The sequence below is a fragment of the Siphateles boraxobius genome, unplaced genomic scaffold (genome assembly GCF_051911475.1).
Source record: "Siphateles boraxobius isolate OS27281-9 unplaced genomic scaffold, OSU_SipBor_1 24, whole genome shotgun sequence".
Taxonomy (NCBI): domain Eukaryota; kingdom Metazoa; phylum Chordata; class Actinopteri; order Cypriniformes; family Leuciscidae; genus Siphateles; species Siphateles boraxobius.
Genome location: NW_027508855.1, coordinates 10607233 through 10623756, shown reverse-complemented (window position 1 = coordinate 10623756; position 16524 = coordinate 10607233). Strand labels below are relative to the sequence as shown.

At 37.4% G+C, this 16524-nt stretch overlaps 1 protein-coding gene across 3 annotated transcripts; it reads left to right on the top strand.

Annotated features, from left to right (window-relative positions):
* The first annotated feature begins 29 nt into the window (after positions 1 to 29).
* ankrd13a (ankyrin repeat domain 13A) lies at positions 30 to 15478 on the top strand. Of its 3 annotated transcripts, XR_013206869.1 has the most exons (17): positions 308 to 789; positions 2133 to 2268; positions 2617 to 2741; positions 4080 to 4125; positions 4209 to 4352; positions 4563 to 4752; positions 5439 to 5505; positions 5706 to 5787; positions 6447 to 6508; positions 8441 to 8571; positions 9217 to 9374; positions 9744 to 9884; positions 10408 to 10595; positions 10684 to 10745; positions 13398 to 13597; positions 13680 to 13756; positions 14180 to 15478. XR_013206869.1 is itself a non-coding variant. In XM_077241372.1 (16 exons), the coding sequence occupies exons 1-15, from the start codon at positions 682 to 684 to the stop codon at positions 13591 to 13593; spliced, it is 1836 nt and encodes a 611-aa protein (XP_077097487.1). In that variant the 5' UTR covers positions 308 to 681; the 3' UTR covers positions 13594 to 13597; positions 13680 to 15478. The 3 variants fall into 3 exon arrangements, 2 of the variants coding, with proteins under 2 accessions (XP_077097486.1, XP_077097487.1); XM_077241372.1 differs by having other exon boundaries at positions 13680 to 15478; XM_077241371.1 differs by having other exon boundaries at positions 30 to 789; positions 13398 to 15478.
* Positions 15479 to 16524: the final 1046 nt, after the last annotated feature.

Sequence of the window (16524 nt, the reverse complement as noted above, 5' to 3'; positions counted from 1 at the left end):
AGGAGCGGTTCCAGTCGCGAGCCGCTCCTGATGAGCTAAAGATCATTTAAAACACAGAGGCGGCGTCGCGCTTACCCTCACAGGCGAACGAATTTTTAAATGAATTATTAAGATGATTTATTGATGTATCATTTGAAAACATTTTTGTTTTATCTTATTTAATCGAATTAAGATTACGCAAAATTCACTCGTTAATTTAACAGAATTCAGCTATATTTTATAACACGACCACCCCTTCTTCATTTGGAATGGTTTAGTCTAGCGTTGGGCTTTTCAATTTTAATTAGAAAAAAATTATAATTTATCCTTTACGATTTTGTGATAGAGCATATAGCTAATTAGGCACTTATCGACCATTTTATGTTGAGAACATTACTTATAAATACAACTAAATGCAAAAGGGTTTGGGGGAACCATTTTTCATATGACTGGATACACCCCTACCCAAATAGTTTCAACCTGCCACTTCCTTGTTTTTCAAAAGTTTATTTTGGAAAAAGTTGGTTGGGTTATCAGCGTCTTTGCTTAGGTGTCTTCATCTGTTTAATAGTCAGAGTCTCTGTATATTTATCAAAAATTAATTGAACGCATGAAGAAATTTGATGGTTCATGACAGTAGCTAGCTCGAAGGCTGGCTCTTGATTTTGGAGGCTGAGACACGGAGAGTTTGATCGAGCCAGAATGTTATCCGCCTCCGCTGCCAGCGTCGAGGATTTCAGCCTCAGGTTTCCACTGCATATCCTGGTGTGGGAGAATGATTACAGGAAGCTGGAAAAAGAGCTACAGACGGTAACTTATGTGTGAGATATCCGTAAATGCTGCTGATGTCTGTAACGTTACACTCTATGAAGCTAATGGTAAAATGAATCAATGATTTGACCGCTGAGAGATTTCTGCCTCCTGTGGATGTCATAACATGCTTGTCATGTATTTAATAATCTAATAAAATTGGGCTTGGTGCATTATTGGATCTTACTGTAAAATGCTTCATCAGCTTGCCATCCACTTGTTAGCCACAGCCCTGCTGTTTTGCAGTGCACTGGAGAGCTGGTGAGCTCATCTTAATAACAGTAGAGATTCATTTTACTGCACCATGCTATAGATGTGCTTTTTAAATTGGGTTCCGTGGGAAAGTTTGAAAGAAATTCAATGTAAAAATAAGAGAAAATGTTTTATAATAAATAATTACTCTAACAGTACTGTAGTTAGTAGAAAAAAACGTAAACGAAACTAAATAATATTTTACACATATTTATCGCTTTTCTTTTTCAAAGTATAAATGGGGTCTTTATACATTTAAATACATAGATGCCTTTGAAATTTTAGGATGGGTGGTCCCTCACATGAGGATGATCATATTTGTGGGTACAGTGGGGAAATAATTATTTGATACCCTGCTGATTTTGTAAGTTTTCCCACTTACAAAGAAATTAAGGGTCTATACTTTTTATTGTTGGTTTATTTTAACGGATAGAGACAGAATATCACACAAAAAAATTATATAGGGGTTGTAATTAAGTTGATTAGCATTTGATCGAATGAGGTAAGTACTTTGTTCTCTACCAACCAGCAAGAATTTTGCCTCCCACAGATTGGTTATGTGCCCATGTGGAACACAGAATAGCCCTGTCACTTTAAGAAAGTACTCCTAATGTCCGTGGACACCTGTCCACAGAATCTTTCTTCCATTCCAACCTCTCCACCACCATGGGCAAGACCAAAGAGCTGTCAAACGTCAGGGACCAGATTGTACACCTTTATATAATGTGTTTTTTCTGGATTTTTTGTTTGATATTCTGTCTCTATCCGTTAAAATAAACCTACCATAACAATCATAGACTCTTCATTTCTTTGTAAGTGAGCAAACTTACAAAATCAGCAGGGGATCAAATAATCATTTTCCCCACTGTTTGTGGCATCTAAAAGATTGAAAGCCCCATGCTGTAGGTGACTGATAAATCAGACATCATTACATCGTTTCACAGGAAGAGGGTCTAATATTCTGGTTAGTTATAGTTGCCTTCCACATATTCATCTTTCTACCCACAAGCCATGCAGCAATGCTTATGATTTTTGCCCCTTTTCAGTTTCCTCCCTAAGATATGAACTGTCTGTGTTTACACTCCTTTCAGAGTTACATTGAAGAGGTGGATCCCCGGGGCCGGACCCCTCTGCACCTGGCCGTTTCACTTGGACACTTGGAGTCCGTGAGAGTGCTGATCAGACACGGCGCGGATGTTTCCAAAGAAAATCACAAACATTGGACAGGTGAGAATGAAGCCATAGCGGTTTGAAGACATAGCAGTCTTCAAAGTAAACTGCATCGGCTCTCACAAGAATGCCATTAGAACTATTAACACCACCACTTCCTCGGCTTGTGTCATCAGTGGTTTTTCCAGCCAGTGAAAGTGTTTAGTACATCTGTTTCAGCTTTTCCGAGATGCAGCGAGCATTATTCTCTAATAATCACCTCCTTACTGGTCATTAGTCTTTTTTTGTCAAATGTGATTTATAGTGCACTATATAGTAGTTTTAGACTAGTATGTTTACCTTTCCATTACAAGTCTATATCCTTGGGTGAGCATAAATATGTAATATATCTTGTTTTCTGTACAGTGCTGCAGGAAGCGGTTAGCACAGGAGATCCTGAGATGGTGCAGCTGGTGCTCCAGCGGCGAGACTATGTCAAAGCCTCCACTGCGCTGGGTGGCGTTCCAGAGCTACTGTGCAAGATCCGAGAGGTGCGTCTGTCATTTGATCCTGTTTATTATTTTTGTGAATTTTGAGTCCATATTGTGTAATATACAATACTGTTCAGAACTGGGGTGGTAAGATTTGTTAATGTTTTTGAAAGAAGTCTCTTATGCTCACCCAGGTTGCAATTATTTGATTCAAAATACAGTAGAAACCATAATATTGTGAAATATTACAATTTAATTAGTCCATTCTTTAGTGCTACATGATCCTTCAGAAATCCTTCTTATTTGCTGTTTTGGTGCTCAAGAAACATTTCTTACTTATGATCAATGTTGAAAACAATTGTGCTGCTTAATATTTTTGTGGACACTGTGATACATTTTTTCAGGATTCTTTGAGGATTTGAAAGTTCAAAAGAACTGTATTTATTAACATTCGTTAATATAAGCAGTCAAGTTTTATCAAATTAATGCATCCTTGCAATTTCCTAAAACAAATCTTACTGACTCTGACCCCATGTTTTGAATGGTAGTGTGTAAATGATATTATGCTTTTGCCATTGATTTAGCTAGCCGGCCATTACAAAACCCTTTCTGTGTGTTAACATCAAAGTAATATCGTTTTGTTCTTTCAGCAATCAGACTTTTTTTCATTTGGCACAGGCATTTTCTGTTCTAAGCTCAAATATTGTAACTTTTGCTTTTGCTTTCACTTTTCACTGTGCACTGCATATGCTTTCTTGCTACCAAACAACCTTATAAAATTGCCCTTCTGTGGTGCTATTTGAAACACTTTTTATATGCAAGTCTAAGTGGCACATGACGCTTGTGTTGAAGCCATAAGCTTCAATATATATGAATATATATATTAGTCTGCATCAGGTCAGTAACTAGTTGGCTTTTCTGTTCGTCCTATGTGGAGTAGCTTGTCAAATAAATGAAAGTATAAATCCTTTAATTTAAACATTCTCATATAAATAGCCTTAAGTCCTGCTGTGTTTAAGGTTTGTTCTGAGAATAGACATGACTTTGTTTTTCCTCACCGGATTCCTCCACTTGTAATATTCTAAAACAACATTCCGAGGCAACAAATATTACGTTAAGTCAATACTAAGATAGCATTCTATACGTGTGTCATCTGCACTTAAAGCTTGTCAATAAACATTAGAACTCCACCCTAAGGCTGAATAATGCCTCTGCCAAGAGTGTTATGCATGTTTTCAGCGATTAGCGAATATACATTTTACAAAATATCTATCATAAAATAGAGCTAAGACCAAGAATCCGCCCTACCTAAATTTAGCCAGGAGCAGCTTCTGGTTGAAGCCCTGATGCAAGTCATGTGAAAGGGCCTGAAGTGTAATGAACCTCTTTTTATCCCAGTCTCCAGATTTCTACATGGAGATGAAGTGGGAGTTTACTAGCTGGAGTAAGTGCTCTTTTTTTCATTAATCCTAGTGACTTTTCTGGGATGTTGAATGATCCTCATCTTGTGCTTCTTTCTCACTCCAGTTCCTCTGGTATCCCGCGTGTGTCCCAGCGATGTCTGCAGAATCTGGAAGAGTGGGGCCAGTCTGAGAGTGGACACCACCCTGCTGGGCTTTGACAACATGACCTGGATCAGAGGAAGAAGAAGCTATATCTTCAGAGAAGAGAGTTAGTTATTCTCTCTGACTGTCTAGTCTAGTTCGCCCATCTGTAGTTTACACATTCATTTGGTGGTGGGGTTCTGGCAAATGTGCTGTGAATTCTTCTGAAGCCTTCACGAAGTTCACATTTGTATGTTCACTAGTGCACTTTGCATGAGGATGAATAATATGCCTGATGTTTATTTGTGATTGATCAGTAACATGTGTGTTCTCACAGACAACTGCACAGAGCTGATGGAAGTTAATCACGAGGATGAGGTGGTGGACACTGAGCGCTTTGATCTCTCCCGCGAGATCGAGGATGTCACTCTGGACTCCATGCAGCCCGCTGAACAGGAAGTTGCCAAGAGGCTGACAACACCTATTGTTAACACGTATCTGGACACAAGGGACATTGCGTTTGAGAGGTATGGTCACGTATATATTATTTACTTCTAATAAATATACTACTGTTCAAAAGATTAGGGTCAGTTAGACATTTTTGTTTTTAATGTTTTTGAAAGAAGTCTCTTATGCTCACCAAGGCTGTATTTATTTGAAATACAGTAAAAAGTGTATTATTGTGAAATATTATTACATTGTAAAATAACTCTTTTCTACTTTCCTGTGATGGCAAAGCTGAATTTTCAACATCATTACTCCAGTCTTCAGTGTCACATGATCCTTCAGAAATCATTCTAATATGCTGATTTAGTGCTCATTTCTTACTATTATCAATGTTGGAAAAAGTTGTGCTGCTTAATATTTTTGTGGAACCCCTAGTTCATGTTTTTCAAGATTATTTGATGAATCAGATGTTCAGAAGAACAGCTTTTATTTGAAATATATATATTTTTGTAGCATTGTTAGTGTCTTTACTGTCATTTTTGATCAATTTAATGCATCCTATGCTGGAAAAAAGTGTTCATTTCATTAAGTAAAAATTTACCCCAAACTTTTGAACAATAGTGTATATGAAAATATATGGATTTGGGTGAATATTTTTGAACATTGACTCAAACTGAATTGATTAATTGAAATCGAACTCTTAACACCATTTTTGTTGCTGAAGTTTAAATCAAAGATGCTATTAAAACATTAATTCTATGCTCAGGTCTAAATCCGGTATCTGGGGATGGAGGTCAGACAGAACAGAAGTAGTAAATGGATTTGAAGCCAAGGTGAGCCATCAACCAGCTGTTTATGAACTATACTGTAATACCATTAAGAATCATTGGAAGGAGAAAATGAGCTCTTTTAGAATTACAGATACTCCAAAGTGAAAAGTTAATCTTCAGAAACATCAGACTCTCTTTTTAGAGTGGTGAGTTAAAGAATAAGGCAGTCTTTGTCCTGTGGGTGATGATGCTGCTTTTGGCAGGTTTTTTCAGTGAACAATGTGAACGTTGTGATTCGCACCAGGACGGAGCACCTCACAGACGAGGAGAAGGCCAGGATAAAAAGTAATTAACCCACTTTAAGATTTACACTATATATATATCATACCCTTTTTCCACCAAAATGGTGCTGATGCTCGACCGGGAAACTGCTAATCTCTCAAAACCGACCTATGTTTCCACTTACTTGAAGGATGAGTTTTGACTTAATTGATGTTATTACAGTACATAACCAGCAAACAAACAATCTAGCACACCACAGTCTTTGTTTAACCAGTGTAACATAAAGTATTTGGATTCAGCGTGTTTATGCAATCTCAAGCTGCTTGTGATGGAATGGGCTAAAATTATAACAATCAATTTACACATTGACTAGATGGACAGAGAAAATTAAGTGGAGCAGCTGTGTGGACTGACAAACATATTAACAAAATGTCTGTTATTTGAACATGCGACAATCACTGGATTTGTGTTTCCGCTGTAAACAGATTTGAGGAGCAGTCTAATGTGATCTAGTCCCCTGGCCTCTGACATTATTAGTTTCAGTTTGTAGGGATCAGTTTGAAGCCCATAATTGCTTTTCCACCAATGAAAGCACATGAAATTTTTCCACATTGGGATCCAGCACCCTGTCGGTGGTAAAGAGTCAATAGGCTGTTCCCTGCAGTTCTCTGTTATGTTAATTGATTAATATCAATTTCTGATGCTTTTGATGATCTCCACAGGTGAAAGGAATGTTCTGGAATCTTTACTCGGCACCGTAGAACAACAGTTCGGTGCTCAAGGGGTAAGACGAGCACACCTAACGGACACTGAATTTATTTTTCAGAAATAACTTAATAGTTCTAAGACATTTTAGAAATGAGTTTTAACCAACAGGTCTCAAGGTGATTTTTAGTGGGTCTATGAATCCTTTCTTCTCTAGTTCGTTACATTAACTATGAACATATTCCAAATACTTAGTGTATATTTTGAATAGTATCTATTGATTTGTAATTTGAAACCTAACAAACTTAATTTTGCGGATTGTTATGCTTAAAGGAGCCGTATGTAAGAATTTGGCCAAAACTGGTACTGCAATCACTTTCAAATTACTGTAGAGCGGTGTATCCCCTCTCCCTCCTCCCTGACTCGAGGTTGCCAGATAGGCTGCAGGATCCAGCAGGAACGTAGGCTGCTACAAGAAGCTTTTTCTGTTAATTATGTTTATCCTTCAAATGAGAGAGTAATTATATATCGCAAAAATGTACTAATGGCGATTAGCCAAATATAATCATAAAGATGTACGCTCGTATGTGACGGTACATTGTTAGAACAGTAGCTGTTAGTCTAACTTGTAATGGTAGGTATCTGTCATTAACGTAAGTACAAGTAAATGTGAAAGATTTCATGTCATTCTATTATTTTTGGCTGTAGAACTTGCATGATAAACAATAATGGGCGTGCTAATGTTGTTTTCCTCAGCGTCTCAGCATAATGACAGAGAAACGGGCTCTGATAATGCATTGCTAATGTTAGCAATGACGACTCGCCGTCTTTATTACCCAAACAATTCCTTACCTTTTCAATTTGATGACCCACCTCCTCCATAGGAGCTAACGTAACGTTACTTTGCACGAACATGCATAACTTTGTTCGACTGTCATGAATATTTGAAATGTCCATTTACATCAAGTACAAGTTAGCCAAACATAGATGAATCTTATCTGTCCAGGAGAAAATTAGCAACGTTGGCGTCTGTCTTCAAATTCTTCTCCGTTTTCAGCCGTCTCCATCTTTCAAAGGCATCTCCTATACAGATCCTTGTTTTATGTCTGACTTTGTCACAAAGTATTTTGGATTCATAACGTGTTTTTTTTGGTTCGCAATGTTAGACTTTTTTTTTATCCGATTCCGACACGTTTGTAGCTGCAGCTGTGGTAACTATAGCGCAGAGCTGGCAACCCGGATGCCGCAACACTACTGACTTTCGTGATTGGTAGATAGTTGGAGGGTGGCACATCAGACCAAATCACAACATGACAACATCAACATCAGTTGAGGGCTGCAACTTCACTTTTTAAATGACAATATCCTGGCCGGACTATTGTTGTCAGTGATATAAGTATTTGAAATGAACATTATTTCTTAATGTCTAGTGACATATCAGGGCCATTTTATGATTAACTGAAATACATTTCTTACATACAGCTCCTTTAATGTGTGCATTGTGCCATCTTTCTTTAAAAAAAATTAATCTTGGTTTGATACTTCATCTAATTCAGTGACATTCATACTTCCATGTGGCTTAAAGTCAACATGAAACAAAGTTGCGATAGTCTTTTCTTCCCTATTGTGATGCATTGAGTAAACAACATTGTTACTACGAAATGTAGAGCGAGACTTGATTTTGTCAATCGGAAATTAATTGGATGGTTGTGTTTTGCTATTGCTGAGATCTCATGTGAGTGACAGGTTATCCTGCCCTCGCGACATTAAATGCGTCATCAGAGAAGAAATATTGCTCCAAGTTATGGAGTTATTTTGATTAAAGATGATGGGGACACAGGATGTGCATTTGAAATCATTTATAATAAATACTGCAAGATTGCATTAAGAAATAAGAATTGTCAGTTTTGATATCATGGTGACTTTAAGTGTCTCCCAGTGTTTTTTGTGACCACTGTATTTTACAAAGCTGGAAGGATTCTGTATTTTATGTTTCTATGTATGATTACAGGACATGACTATGGAGTTTGCCACTGCCACAAACCCCACAGCTATTACTCCAGAGGAGTACTTTAACCCAAACTTCGACCTGCAGGGTAGAGATATTGGTCGACCCTTTGAGCTCACCATCAGAACACAGAAGTAAGACAGGACATTCACTCGACCTCACAAAAAAAAAATTTTTCAAATAAAAAAAGATGTAAATGTATATACATACATATACACTGCCTAGCCAAATATAAGGTCGCGGTTTGGATTTAAATAGGCAAATGCTTAAGAGTCAATGATTGGATCGTTATTTCAGTGATTATTTTGATTCTAGCATGTTTTATGTTTTGCAACAGTTCTTCTGACCCTAATTGATGGAGTTTGTAGCTTTTCATTTCTTAAACGAGACATTTTCACTCATGAATTGGCGCCAATCCAGACCTTAATTTCATTGAAAGTCTTTGGGATGTTCTGGAGACTTTACAGAGTGCTGGACTCTTGCATTGTCAACACAAGATCTTGACCAAAAATCGTTGTACCTCTTTAAGAAATGAAAAGCTACACACAACATCAATTGGGGTTAGCCAAACATAAAACATGCTAGAATCATAATAATCACTGAAATAACGATCCAGGTGTAACAATCTATTTTTAGTCAAGATCTTGTAATGACAATGCAAGAGACAAAAAACAGTTACATTGTGAAATTACAGTCTTACTGACCTCAATCTTTTGGGTTCTCGTGTGTGTGTTGAAGAATTGAAGAAAATGGTTTGAGTTTTTGTAACCCCTTCTCAGGTTTAAAGGCACCCTGTGGATGAGCGAGGAGCACCCTTTGTCTCTGGTGGAGCAGGTGACTCCCATCATCGACCTGATGGCTCGCACCAGCACTCACTTTGCCCGGCTCAAGGACTTCATCAACCTCAGGTTTCCCCCTGGCTTTCCTGTGAAGATCGGTGAGAGGAAGAATGAAAAAGAAGAACAAACAGCCCTACTCCTCAGTTCTGAAATTAAACCCTGTCCAGCATTAAAATTTACATTTGTAATGTCATCTTTCAGCTTGAATATTAAATTATCTAAAAAGTTTGCAAATTATGTATGGAAAATGGTTTCGTATTAACTAATCTAACTTTCCTGTTTTTCAAGACTGCTTTAATGTTTCAAGCCTGAACATAGGTGTTGTCTTTAAAGAAAACTTTGTAAAACATTTCTGCTTAAATTTTGGTCATCAGACAGAGAATACAGATATCAACTATGTGTATTGCTTGTGTGAATGGCTTCAATATTACTAGATCATGGGTTCTATTTCTGTTGTGTTCCTACAGAAATCCCACTGTTCCATGTGTTGAATGCCCGCATCACATTTGGAAACGTCAACAAGTGCAGTACAGATGAGCCTCTGGACACCAACCAATCAGCTTCTACACCCACACCTACAGAAGAAAAGAGTGACAACCAGGCTTCAGGTTTGGAAATTGATTGATTTATTCCTTGTCTGTTTGAATAACTTTTGAAGGTATAGTTCCACCAAAAATTCTGTCGTCATTTACTCACCCTCAAGTTGGTTCAAACCTATATGAATTTCTTTCTTCTGCTGAACACAAAAGAAGATATTTTGAAAAATATGTTTAACCTAACAGTTGATGGGCCTTATTGACTTCCATAGTATGGAAAAATAATTACTATAGAAGTCAATGGGGTACACCAACTGTTTGGTCACTGACATTCTTCAAAATATCATCTTTTGTGTTCAACAAAAGAACAACATTAATACAGGTTTGGAAGAACTTGAGGGTGAGTAAATTACAGAATTTAAACTTTTTTGGTGAACTATGCCTTAAACTGTATCAATCTCAAACCATCTCAAGCACTTCACTTCATATTAAGAATGAGTAATCTCATACTTAATATGAAGTGCTGGATTGGATCTGGATTGATCCAGCAGGCAAATGTTCTAACATATTGTATTTTTCACTAAATGTTGTTTAGTTGCTACTGCAGAACCTGCTCAATTCGAGGTGTGTCCGTCTGTGTTCATGGCACCTTCACACTATCACCACCGAGGAGGCTACCGCCACTCCAACACACGCCATTACAACCCAGTGCACCATGATGAAGAGCTTCTCCAGTACGCCATTCACCAGAGCCTGCTTGAGTCCAGTGCACTTAATTCACAGGTAAGAAAGCTTCCTGTGACTGTATTTTGTGCAATTCTTGATGTTGTCTGTCTCTAACATGCAGTCTGGTGGTGGGTCTTTTTTGTAGGAAACCTTGAGTGATTCTGATGGACAGGTGACACAATCCATGATGAACCGGTTGAGTGATGGGTAATTTCTACATTATATGTCTAGTCTTTTGTTCTGGGGCAAATAGAGTTACACATACTGGGGTGCGTTTCCCAAAAGCATCGTTAGCCAACTATGGTTGCAAGTTCTGTTGTTATCAGCATAGTTCAACGAGTCTGTGTTTCCCGAAACCATAGTTCCAACGAACATTCGCAAACAGCATCGCAAAGTTGTGTGATTCTCAATCAGGCCCGGAGTGGGTAATCGGGAGAATCAGGAGAATTCCCGGTGGGCCGCTTCACTTTTGGGCCGGTCGAGGATTTTTTTTTATTTGTATTTTTTTACATTTTGTCACGTTGTCTATCTTCTCTTAAAGGCAACACGAATGCATTCTAACACCGCAGCGCGCAGCCTCTGCATGGGTTGTACCATGTAAGGGAGTTCTCCCCTCCTCTTCCAAATAGAGTTGGTTGGGTCCATAGCCCGTCTTTTTCAAAACGTTTTTCTCAGGTAGTATAGGCTACCGAATACCGATAGCTGGGCCGGCCCTACCGTAACTGTACGGGTCAGGGAGGATGGATGGGAGGAAGAAGCCAGGAGGGGCTGAAAAAGCCAGGTTGAAAAAAAGAAAGGCATTGGAGGAGGTCGCAGCCAAATGTGCCAAGCTTACAAATTTATTTTCAAGAGGACAAACACAAGTGGCAACAGGTAAAGAGAGATAGGCCTAGTAATGATTAGCATGTCAAACTATTCACAAGCAAAATATTAAATATAATTAAGGCGAGACACGGCAGGCAAAAACATAATTTTTTTACTGGTCAATTTTGAGATTTTGGGGTAGCCTATTTGTCTTCGTTCAGACTTGTGGTGAAAAAAAGTCCGAAATACACATTTAGGTCTTTATCTTACAACACTTTGTCTGTTTGCGTCTGTAGATTTCTCATAAATTCATCAAAAGTTGGCGATCTCCTCCCGCTGCTCCGCGATCGCTGTCTGCACCCTGTCATCACACACACCGTTAGAAAGCTCTCTCTCTCCTGTACAATGTTGTCGGATCCAAATATGGTCATTTCCTTTTTATCAGCAAACAATCGTGAAAGTAAAAGGGGGGATTTAACTCTGAATGCGCAATCTCATTGGCTGATGCTAAATCTTTAAAGCCCATTTTCTCAAAATGACCTTTCTCTCATACTCCAAGTCTGAAATCTCCACTTCAGTAGCACCTATATACACCACACTTTCCAGTCTTGTACTTACTGAGGGATTTGTAAATATATTATTCGTAGCCTGATTTATATAACATTTTATTCCAAAAAACATGGTGAAAGTCATTTTTTTAAGGCTATTGACAGTATATTCTGATTTACAGGGTAACAAAAGTAGATATCCATGAATCCCTCTGTAATTTTAAGAAAGAGCAGTATATGACGGTACATTATAAACCAAAATCTATTGTTTGTTCAGAAGTGGGTGTAGTAAAGGAGTAAATTACCACAATTTGATACCCATGCAGAAAAATGATAATAACCATGATATTTTTTGTTAACTTCTCAGCTTAAGTGAATTATTATTTAACCTTTACATTGTTGTTGAACCATGGTATTAATAAAAACTACACAATAGTAAGAGCTGAACAGTTGCTTCATTTATCCAATTTCCTCCATGGAAAAAGTGGGCCGGTCTTGGACCTGAAACTCCCGGGCTGAAAAGTGGCCCCACTCCGGCCCTGTTCTCAATAAATCCTTATCTTGAGCAAAATAAGCAAGCTAACATTCAGTACAATATATATATATTTTTAATTAGAATACATACAAATGTAATTTAGGCTACGTCTTTTAGTTTGTTGAGAGATTTAAAGCACCATTTTTGAAGAGTGTGCATATGTGCTCTAGTACTTAAGAATGAGCCTATGATTAAATCTGGAAATAAAGCAAAATAACTCAGAAAAATTAGAAATAGTCCTCAGATGCCATGTCTGTAATTTATAGCAAAACATCTAGCATTAATTCGATATTAAACAGATTCATTAAAAGTAGTTATTACTCTCCACCACGTGCGTGACATCATTAAACAACGTGGTTGAACGACCAATTTGCGACAATACGGTTTCGGGAAACAGTCGTGACTACCTAGTTTATTTCTTCAACGATGCTTTGTACTATGTTAGTCAAGCAGTGAGTTACGTCGTATTAAGGGAAAGAGTTTTGAGGTTGGTGGTTTGTTTTTTTTCAAGAAATGCATAAATCAATACTTTTATGATGTTACAAATCTTTTCTATTTATTTGAATTTTCAGTTCATCAAAACATCCTGAAACATGTCACACTTTCCGCAAAAATATTAAGCAGCACAACTGTTTTCAACATTGATAATAAGTAATGTTTCTTGAGCACCAAATCATCATATTAGAATGATTTCTAAATGATCATGTGACTCTGAAGACTGGAGTTATGATGCTGAAGACTCAGCTTTGCCACCACAGGAATAAATTGCATTTTAAAATATATTAAAGTAGAAAACAGTCATTTTAAATTGTAATACTATTTCACAATATAGCCGTTTAACTGTAAAGAATCTCTTTGACCCCAGCCTTTTTATCAGTAGTCTAGTTAGCAGAAGAAATGTATAGGTAAGTGCTCTGTTCATTCCTGTGTACATTTTCTTAAATTGTGTTATGTTCTGTTACATAACCACAGGTCTGAGTCTGAGGGAGTTTTAGTAGACCTCAGTGACACCACGCTCTCCAGCTCTGTCTCCGCCTCCAGCCCCGACACTGACCTGCGATTGGCTATGGAGCTTTCGGCCCGGGCACAGGAGGAGGAAGAAAGGAGAAGGAAAGAAGAAGAAGAGGAATTAGAGAGGATTTTACAACTCTCCTTAATGGAAAAGTGACGGAGTAAGATGAGGGAAGGAAAGACAAAGGGAGTTCCTGTTATTGCCATAACCATTAAAACATTTTTATTTATACCTTTCTTCAGATTCACGCAGCTCTCTGTTGGCACTGACATACGACTACACTTAATTACATATTCAGTTTGGAGCCGACATCTGAAAGGTTCTGCTTCCTTATCCAAAAAATAAGCAATTTTTTTTCATGATTTTTACTTCTTTCTGCTTTCTTTCCCTCCTTTGAAGAGGTGATCACGCATGTATTTTATAAGAAATCAGTGCTGCTTTTTTAACATTATGTGGTAGAAAGGTTGTGATGTCCTTGACAGTCCAAACATGAACCTGTTGTACATCTTGACAGTAATGACTAGATACATTTTTTGTTGGTTTTGATAGAAAGGAAGGTTTTTTGCATTAACATTAGCTTTAGGTTTATATTAATACTGTATCTCAGGGTTAAACTGATCACTGATCATTGGTTCCTTTAAAACCATTTTATACACAGCTAAGGAAAGTGAAAGAAATGAATGTTTTACACAAAGCAGTAGGACTGTACCATTCTTAACCCTCTGTGTGCTTTTGTCATTAGACCACTTCTGACTGAAGCATCTGTACTGTAAATGCAATAAATCCTCACCACTGTGCCTCGCTGGAGTAAGAGGCACTCATACAGACCGGAATATTCCTGAAAGGGGCTGTCCGATGTAAGCCAATACGCCTCAAGCTTTTAGTCTGCCTAATTTGTAAAATGATACAATAAAACCGCTTGGATCGCCAAAAGTATGTTGTAATGCAAAGCATGAATGTGGCATTCCTGGGTCACTTTTTCTGGCACCAACCAAACCTCATGCTACACTAAAGGACTAGGGGAATGTGTGACGAGAAAACCGGCTGTTTTTGTTTCGGAAAGTGGCGTTAAAATGGTTGCCTGTGGAAATGTGTGTGGTTGGACAGCATTGTTTGCTGACTGAGGTTCTGATAAATGTGATAATTGATAAACGTGGAAGAACCAGCCCTGCTCTGTTTGGGAATATTTAGGGAATCTCATGCTGTTCCTTCCTCTTGTAGCTGACAGTGCTATTTATTTTGTTGCAAAAATGTTTTCTTTTTTTTTTCTTGATGTCTTGATTGTTCTTTTGTTGACTCCTTCCTGTAAGTGTTTTTAAAGCCATGTGAGGCTCGAAAGACATCTGATTATTGACTATTGACTTACAGCTTGCAGTATCTCTCTCACTACTTTTTGTATGAACCAGTGTGCTTGAACCGATTTTGACTATATCTGTCACCTCATAATTTTGTGACATTTATATTGCTTTATTCTTTCTGTAGCAAACAAGGATCTGAGGCCACAATCTTGCATTTATAATAGGGATGTTCTAATAACAAGACATTGATTTTAGTTTCCTGATTTTATTCTTATGCTGCATTAATAACAGCCTAGAATGAATCAAATGTTCTGGCTACGATTATCCTCACATCATTATTCCTTGAACACAGAATTTATTTTCATTCTTTATTTAAAACCTAATTTAACTTTTGGTATTTGGGTATAAGTCTTAACTAACTAATTGCCAAAATGTTTAATGGTCTTTACCCTAGCAGGGTTAGTATTGGTTTGATTCTTGGTATATTGTCATTGCTGCAAAATGCAAGTTTAAAGTATCCTGTTTGAGCATGTTGAAGAAATCCTGAAGGCATTTGTAAACTGTGATGTATGTTTGACACACACACACACACACACACACACACACACACACACACACACACAAAGATGTTTTTACTTTAATAAAAGCACTTTATTGACTTTTTGACGCTTCATTAACTGTGACAGCTGCATGGACATGGAAAATCAAATAATAAAGGCATAAAAGCTATTGATCAGATCAAACCAAGTGTTTTTTTTTAGTAATTTTTACTTTGGTTATTAGTGAAAAATGTTTGAAACTTTAAACGTATAGTTTATATATATATAGATATAGCAAGATATATTAATTTAATGGTTCTTTTTTTATACTTTATTTTTTATTTAACTTTTATTTCAGGAAAATCTACCCATCTCATGTGTCTCATGAATTTTATTAAACAAACCAACAGATGGCACTGTTCTGATGCATAACAAACTGTCTTTTTCCCCCGTCTTTTTTGAAAAATGTATCCATCACGAATATTCTTAAAGGAAAGTGTTAATGGTATTTCTGGTTCTGTTTTCCGTCCCACATTCAACCAATTAGATCTGTGACAATTACAGTAACATTATTCTAAAAAGAGCATTTGAGATCTTAAGCATTCTCCTTGTCGCAACAATGAGGTTTGATAGTTTATTACCCTGATAGGCTACACGAGGGTACATCACTCAGGTTCTGAGAGAAATTGTGTAATGTGACATTTTCTGAATAGGTCCCTGCGTTAGATGTGAACGGTTGTCTTGGCACCTCATCTCAACAGAGCTTCGAGTGGCATGTGTTGGCATGAGGAAAGCTGTATGTCAGAAGTGGTTTGAGGCAGTGATCTCAGCCGTCTCTGGGAATGAAATCATGATTTCATTGAGATCACGTGCAAGTAAAGGGAACCGTTTTAAAGAAGCTGACTTGGAGGAATTTTATGGAGTGTCAAATGCATCCAACTTTACATTAAGGCTAATTACTGATAGATGATAGGGTTTTACATAATGATATATAAACGTTTTTTGTAGGCCTACAGTTATGGTCACAGCAAGTATTGTCTTAAAGGGATAATTCACCTAAAAATTAAAATTCTGTCATCATTTACTCACCCTCAAGTTGTTCAAAACCTGTATGAATTTCTTTCTTCAGCTGAACACAAAAGAACATTTTTTGAAGAATATGAGTAACCATATGAATGGAGAATAATGGAGATTTTTTTCTCCATTCTGTCACCTTATGGTGTTTTGGTTCCTTGCCACTGTTGCATTTG

Bases quoted from the DNA above. Each gene is read 5' to 3' on its own strand.
- ankrd13a (XM_077241371.1), top strand. From the start codon at position 682: ATGTTATCCGCCTCCGCTGCCAGCGTCGAGGATTTCAGCCTCAGGTTT. The intron at 4,126-4,208 runs GTAAGTGCTCTT...TTCTCACTCCAG, and splicing joins GTGGGAGTTTACTAGCTGGA to TTCCTCTGGTATCCCGCGTG. The intron at 10,746-13,397 runs GTAATTTCTACA...ACATAACCACAG, and splicing joins ATGAACCGGTTGAGTGATGG to GTCTGAGTCTGAGGGAGTTT.